Here is an 8,106-nt window from a genome sequence, read left to right as displayed (position 1 = left end):
ACTGCAAAACAGGAGAGGGGACAGCTGCAGCCCTGATAAACAAAGTAGGCAAGGGAAGCTCTGATTTCTTTTTTTCCCCCATGATAAAACCAAAATCAAACACCAAAATATATAGGTATTTAGAATTTATTTTATTATAACGATTGAGGCACTGGTAGGCTTCCAAACTGCTCTAAAATTGTAAATATATCAATAAAATATTGTGTTCGATAGATATTACACATACACTAGTGGCATTTGTTTGCAGAAAAACGTGGATTTTGGGGGGTTTAATAAGAGAAGTTGTGATTTTTTTTTATTTTTTTATTTTTTTTTTTTTTTAAGAGAATTGGGGATTTTTTAAATAGAGAAAAGCAGGATCCCTGTTATGACTTACAAATCAGAACACAAAGAATGGACAAATATACAATTGTAGCCACTTTAAAAGGGGAGAGGGAACTAGTGCTTGGGTGTAGACAACAGCAGTTTCTTCTGTTAGGTCTGTGTGACCTTGTAGAGTAAGCTAAAACACCCCAATCATGACCCTGGTCAAAGTAAGGTGACACCTGACCCGTGGTGTGGTGCTTAAAGCACCCTACTAGTAAGCTCCATTTGTTCTGACTTTTGTTATCTTCTATATGTGCATTTTTCACTTGTCTACCCTCGTTAATAGGAAATAGTTTTCATGACATCTCCCCTTAGGGATATTGTAATCCAACTGCATGCTCTTCCACCCCTGCTGGCTTTCCCCCCCAATGCAAGGATGGGCAAAATACAGCCCATGGTTCCAGGCACTGCTGGGTGCCAGGCAGGCAGGTGGGGTTGTTTCTGCCATGCCAGGCAGGCAGGACTGCTTTCACCCAGCGCTGACACAGTGCAGTCAGCTGTGGAATGGGGTGGATGCCCCAATCCCTGGCTGGAACCTGCTGCTAGAGTCTACAGCTGATGTCAGCAGCATGGTCCTTAAACACTGCCGGGACCCACCCAGGGCTGCTTCTACCATGTTGGGGGGCACTCGGGTCACGGTGGGGATGCTACAGCTCCCGGGGGCAGAGAGGGGAGAAAAAGAGAAAGTGTGGCCCTTGAGAACATACCAAAATTAATTAAGTGGCCCACCAGCAAAAATAACTGCTCACTCCTTGCCCTAGCTCATAGTTTAAAACTCTTCTCTAACCTCTTTAAGCACCAGCAGTCTGGTTTAATTTTGGTTCAGATGGAGCTCATCCTTCTTACACAGACATGCCCATCCCAAAAAGGTTTCTCATAAACTAAGCTCCTCCTACCTACACCTACATACTATGCAATTCTGCCTGTCATTTTGGCCAGCATATAGAACTAGAAGGACTCCTATTGAAAGAAGTCCAGCAGTAGTGTTCTTCTATCTACATTTTAGCTTTTGGGGAAGGGAGGGGAAGAAGGGGACATGGTTCTGCCTTTCTGATTTTTTGTGTTTGTTTGTTGTGTGTGGGTTTTTTTATATAAGGGTTTATTTGGGTTGGGTTTTTTTGCTTTTCCTTCAAGTTTGCAATTCTGGTTTCTTTTGTCTATTAATCTTTTCTACATTTTATCTAGGAGTTCAGTTTAAAACAATGAATTTAAAATTGTGAATTTTATGGACCAGTTATTTCACTTTTTCCCCAGTTTGCCATAAGGACATCGTGGGAGACCAAGTCAAAGGCTTTTTAAATCCAAGTAAAAAAAGGATGGCACCTTCTGTTAGCCTGTTATTGATGGATTCTTTGATAATTTTCTTGAAGATCTTTACAAGGGTTGAGATCAAACTGATTAGCCTGTAGTTCCCTGGATCTTCCTTCTTTCCCTTCTTGAAGATAGGCACCACATTGGCCCTCTTCAAGTCTTCAGAAACCTCACCCAAGTGCCTTGACTTTTCGAATATCCACGCCAAAGGCCGAGCTAAGATGTCAGCCACGTCTTTTGGCACTCTTGGGTGCATTTCACCAGGGCCCGCTGACTTACAGATGTCCAGCCTCTCAAGGTGCTCCTTCACAGTGTCTTCGCCAAATGTAGGCGTATGGTCACCTGTACCCTCATAGTCCTGTGTCCTGTCAGGCAGGGTGATCCCCCTGGGCTGGTGAAAAACTTACGCATAGTAATCATTAAGGAGATTAACTTTTTTCTGGGGGGGCGGTAGTCGGCTGCCCCATTTGACTCGGCAGGGGTCCAATGTTGTCCTTATTTTTCTTATGACTTCCTATGCATCTGAAAAGGGACTTTTTATTGCCCTTGATTCCCATAGCCAACCTGAGTTCAGTTTCAGCCTTGGCTTTTTTCTGGTCTGTTCTGTACACGTGTGGGCCAGTGATACACAATCCTCCTTTAGAGGTATTACCTGGCTTCCAACACTTATAGGATTCTCTTTTAAGATTAAGGAGGTCCATGAGATCCCTATTTAGCCAAGAAGGCTTCCCAGCCCTTTTACTGCCTTTCTTGCAGGCCAGAATGGACTTTCCTTGAGCTATTAGGATTGTATCCTTAAGGAGTGACCACTCATCTTAGACTCCCTTCCCTGTCGCATCATGATCTTTCAGGATCTCAGCAGCCAACCTTCTGAGCTTTTGGGAGTCAGCTTGCCTGAAGTCAAGGATTTCTACATTGCTGACTGATCTGCCAGCTTTGCGATGGATAAGGATCGACTTGTGATCACTGTTCCCTTCGATCCTCAGGTTGCTCACTAGATCATCCCCTTTGGCCAGAATCAGATCTAGCAGAGCCTTGCCTCTTGTTGACCTGTGGACTTCTCCAGTCAAACAGAACTCATCAATGCAGGTGAGGAAGCTATATAACCAATCAGATTTGGCTGAATGTTCCCCCCATGAGATGTCAGGGTGGTTGAAATCACCCATGACAACCATGCACCAAAAGCAATGGGTGGTCAAGCTCTTCCTCCTGGTTAGGAGGTTTGCGATAGACTCCTATGGTTATATCCCCTTCACTACGTTCTCCATGTTGACCCAGAGGGTTTTGAGTTGCCTTTCTTGGGTGCTAATGTCAGCTAGTACAGAGGTGTACTGCATCTTGACAGAGAGAGCTACACCCTGACCCTTCCTCTCAGCTCAGTCCCTCCTGTACAAGGTATAGCCATCTATACCTGTAGTCCAGTCATAGGTGGAGTCCCACCAGGTCTCCATTATCCCTATGAGATCATGTTTGTTATTGTTTAACAGGAGGGCCAGTTCCTCCTGTTTGTTCCCCATGCTCTTGGCGTTAATGTATAGGCAGCTAAGCTGGCCATTGGAAGCCATAGGCTTCTCTGTGCACTTAGAAGAGTCCAGAGGAGACAGGAGAGAGAGACACACACATGATCAGAGGTCAAGACAGCAGGCCTTATGTGGAGAGGCTGAGACACACAGGACTCCTCAGCTTGGTGAAGTGTAGGCTCAGCGGGGACTTGGTGGGAGCCTACGAATACATCAGGGGTGTACATCAGGACCTCGGAGAACACCTGTTAACCACGACTCCCCTAGGGAAGACTAGGTCCAATGATCACAAACTACTAGAAGACCATTTTAGACTGGACATGAGGAAAAACATCTTTACTGTCTGAATCTCCAGAGTCTGAAACAGACTCCCCACAGAAGTGGTGTAAGCACCTACTCTGGACACATTCAAGTTGTGTTTGGATGCTTACCTTGCTGGGGTCATCTACCCCCAGCTGACTTCCTGCCCCTTGGGCAGGGAGCTGGACCTGATGATCTCGCAAGGTTCCTTCCAGCCCTAATGTCTATGAAATCTATGGAATTTCGTGTATCTTTCTTTATGGCATATGATATTAAGTGCCAAGTCCTGAACTATGAGGAGTGTATGGTATCTGATTCAGTATGATAACTTTCCATGTTCCTAAACTATGATTTTTTTTTACCCCAGAGCACAAAATAACATTACCACAAGATATTTATCTATCATAAACTTATGTTGATAACTTTGAAATTATTGTCTCTCTCTACACCACCATGAGAAAGACTCATCTATACAGAATCATCACTTATAGATGTATCGTAGAAGAAAGGCAACACTTCCATTACTGGGTGTTATCATACAAACATGCACAAATTGTTGTAGTATGAATAATCAGAGCCAAATGTTGGCTGATAGAATATTGTACACCAATCCACAAATGTGATTTAAAAATCTCACTTTAAGAAAGGACTAAACTCACTGTTGTGCTCCATTGTTTAACGCCTTACAAATCTTTAGTGGGGGAACTCCATGCTTTTTTCTGTAGTCATTGTGGGTTTTTAAGACCTCTTCAGCAAATTGTTTGGAAGCTGAAACAATATAAAATAAATATTCAAGCATTCTATCAAATATAGACTTAAATAACTATAGTCACATATATTATTAATATACAGTCATAACTATATCAAGGGCTTTAGATCTAACAATTCTATAAGGTATCCTATGTTATTTTAAGTACCTATCAGTATGGGTGTACTCAAATCACAGAGCCTGGGGCCAAATTTCAAGGATTCAACACAGCCCTGGGCTTCAGTTTCATGGGCAGATCACAGCCGCTCCCCCAGAGCCTCTGAATGGCGGAGGCAGCCAGCAGACATGTGGGCTGCCACTGCCCCACTGCCTTGGCCTAGCCCTGCTCCCTGCCCTGACCTGCATGGGGGGCAAAATAAGCATACCCTCACCTCCTGCCCAACACCAAGTGGGTGTGGGGACTAGCTACTGCTGCCCCACTCTTCCCTGGCCAGGCCCCACTGCCTCCTCCAAACCCTGGCCCAGCTCTGCTCCATTTCCCACTTTCTGCAGCACCCGCTTACCACGGGATGGGCCCAGCCCGGCTGGACAGCTGTAAGCTGTCGGGGGGTGGGGGGAGAAATAACAGGGCTGGACCTTGCAGGGATGAGAGGCTGCATGTAGGCAGCCTTCTCGCCCAGTCAGCAGCAGGGGCAGCAGCCAGCCTGACCCCTGCTCAGGGTGGGGGGAGAAAAACTTTTTACTTTTACACACAGCTCTGCTTTTTCCCCCCACTCTTTTGTGGGGCTCCTTTTTAAAGTATACTTTACTCCCACTATACTCCATTTAACACTGTACACACTATGAGGGGGCCTCAATATAAACAAAAATAATCAGGTTACTTGAAATACTCTGTTGGAAAAGCTCTAGATAAACAGTATTGTAATATGATGCTGAAAGAAAATGATGTTAATCTTTTTATTCAGTAACATTTAATCTACTTCAAGAACCCATTTCCACATAACAGTCAAATGGCTTGATGCCGACATACATTAATATTGCAAAATATTAAATGTATAAGGTCACTTGCCTCAACTCTATTAACCAATACTAGGAAAATCTGCAGACCTGAAAAGGAAGCTGAATAGTATTAAAGGCTGAAAAAGAAACCACAAAGTGAGAGGCAAGATGGGAATTTACTGGAGATATTTTGTTTGTTTTGCTCTGAATATAAATTTGATTTTATTTCTTAAGTGCTTCAGAAAAGTTATTGTTTGAATCCTGATGAGCTTGGGGCTTTCAGGTAGCGCAGAAGAGGCAAGGCTACACCGCAACATTCTACCGCCAGGAGAGAGAGAGAGAGAAAGAACCTTTAACTTTTTAAATATTTATTATATTAAATAATATATAATAAATATTTATTATAAAAATATTTAAGACAAACGGTGAAAGTGCAAAGGTATGTGACCCTCAGGAGCCAAGCATGAGACCTGGGGGGGTGCAGGTCCCCCCTACCCCTCCAGAGTGCATGCAGCGGCAGGGAGCAGCCCCTACCCTGCCCAAGCCCACAGCGGGCAGCCCACCCACTCCTACCCTGTGTACAGATCTGGGGAACGTGGGTCCCCTGTCCCCCTAAGACTGCGTGCAGTGGTGGGAAGCTGCCCCCCCATGCTCCAGACAAGCCACCCGCAGCCCCGTCCCACTCCCCTCTGGGGCCCTGCGGCCACACATTACGGCCGCAAGCCCACCGCCCAGCTGGGCAGCAGCCCCAGCCCTACTCAACTCCTGCCCTCTGTCCCTATGGAGGCCTCAATCCCCCCACCACACTTACCTGCAGGAGCTGCTCTCCAGGCTGGCTGAGGCCAAGTGCATATCCACATATGGTGCCCCCTGCCTGACCACCCTCCTTCCACTCCCTCGCAGCCCCCTGTAGCCTGGAACTCTGCCAGCCTGCAGAGGGCTCATTGCAAAACTGCAAAATCCATGGGTTTCTCTGGTAAAATGAGAAATCTGCATTTGCCTCCAGTAAAAGGTAAAATCTGTGGTTTACTCCATTTTTCCGTGGGAAATGGAAAACTCAGATCCATGGTTCTCTCTCATCTCCATACACTGCTGTTAACAAGGATGTTATCTCTGGAGACACCAATCCACACTTTGAGAACTGAAACTAAGCATCAGAGAGATGCTTAATGGGATCTTCTAGACTGAGCACCGAGTCCCATTGGGCAGAGTCCTATTTTCTTTAATCTTTACTAATTTGTAGAGGAGTCTCTGGGAACCCCATAAGATTGGGCCCCTAATACAGTCCATGGCCTGTTGTGACCTATTTATATAAAACTTTTCTAAAAAAGTTACACGAATATACTGTCTCAAACAGCATATAATTATAAGTTGCAATCCCTATTCCATGATTATATCTTTGAGTGTTAACATTTCTTAAATTAAAACTTAATTTTTGTAAAAGCATCTTAACAAAAAAATGTAAAATATGATTTAAAAAAACTGATTTAATTTTTTTTAAAAATCCATTTTTATTTTTAAATTGTTGATTTTTATCCATCCTGACTACCAATGATATATCTTCTCTCTGTTTCCAGTACACCAACAAAAGTAGCTGCTATAAGACGACTGTGTAAATTAGCAAGTATCTACCGTTATATCCAGACTATGTAATATGCTCTTGTTCCTTCCCCCCACCACGTTCTTTTGAGTGTTTTGATGTGTAGGCAGGGACTTCAAGCTGCCAAACTTCTTTTTCAGTTTCTTGGGCAGGAAGTTTGTGTTTTCCATATCAATGATATGCCACGCACTGCGCCAGGCACTGAAAGTGAGTATTAGTGGGAGCATTAGCAGAAATTTCCATGCTCTTAACCAACTGGATATGACTTCCCAAAAGGCTTTTGATACTGGCTCTTGTGTGTGTTTAAGTGGCATAGGATGACAGAAAAATGTACTCTCTACTCACAGGAAGCTTTACATTATGAAACTTTACACATTCTAATTAAAAAAAAAAGTAGTAGTTTTATGAAATGGAACAATGAATGTTCTCATTACTCATACTTATAATCCTTTTTTTGAACCTTACTGAACACTTGTTCCACAGGTTAACGTGCTGTGAAAGATAGTATTTGCTCTTTTTGTTTGCTGCCTTTCAATTTCATTGTCTGGCTTCTTGTTCATATCGTATGGAAAAAGGAAACAGGCATGTAATTGACCTTCATAATAAATATCGTTTGGAATACTTCTGTTTTCTCCACTCTTCTCTGAACTAAACAGTACCAACCTGTTCAGCCTCTTCTCATATGAAATCTACCTCTGTCTAGGATCACCCGCATTCACCTCCACAATACCCTCCTATTTCTGCTCCATTCTGACTCAGATAAGGAGAGAAAGGTGATGAGGACTCAGTACAGACCTTCAGATTCTTCACTACCTTAGCTCCAGTCTCTTTGTACTACCTCCACAGATATAAAGTTGTCCTTAAACTCAAGTTGTATAGAACTACTGTGTAAGTGTGTTGGGGGAAGGGAGAGAAGAAGTACTCAGCGTTGGTGTATTCAGCCTTGGTACTCGGCCTTGGAGAAGAAGTACTCAGCTGCTGTACTTGTCCTTGGTGAGGCCGCAGCTGGAGTACTGCATCCAATTCTGGGCTCCGCAATTCAAAAAGGATGTGGAGAAGCTTGAGAAGGTCTAGAGGAGAGCCACACACATGCTCAGAGGGCAAAAGAACAGGCCTTATGAAGAGAGGCTGAGAGCCATGGGACTACTCAGTCTGGAAACGTGCAGGCTCAGGGGTGACCTGGTGGCAGCCTATAAGTATATAAGGGGTGTACATCAGGATCTGGGGGAAATGTCTGTTCACCAAAGTACCCCAAGGGATGACAAGGTCCAATGGTCACAAACTCCTCCAAGACCGTTTTA

At 44.1% G+C, this 8,106-nt stretch overlaps 1 protein-coding gene across 2 annotated transcripts in view; it reads right to left on the bottom strand.

Annotated features, from left to right (window-relative positions):
* GLIPR2 (GLI pathogenesis related 2) overlaps positions 1-8,106 on the bottom strand; it is a 101,163-nt gene that overhangs the window by 44,823 nt on the left and 48,234 nt on the right. For both annotated transcript variants that reach the window (XM_019509154.1, XM_019509155.1), the window contains exon 2: positions 4,157-4,265. In XM_019509154.1, coding sequence (XP_019364699.1) covers positions 4,157-4,265 — 109 coding nt within the window. The remainder of the gene's footprint in view (positions 1-4,156; positions 4,266-8,106) is intronic.

Source organism: Gavialis gangeticus, unplaced genomic scaffold (genome assembly GCF_001723915.1).
Source record: "Gavialis gangeticus isolate Ggan-Ray unplaced genomic scaffold, GavGan_comp1, whole genome shotgun sequence".
Classification (NCBI taxonomy): domain Eukaryota; kingdom Metazoa; phylum Chordata; order Crocodylia; family Gavialidae; genus Gavialis; species Gavialis gangeticus.
This window is presented reverse-complemented; position numbering and strand designations above follow the sequence as displayed.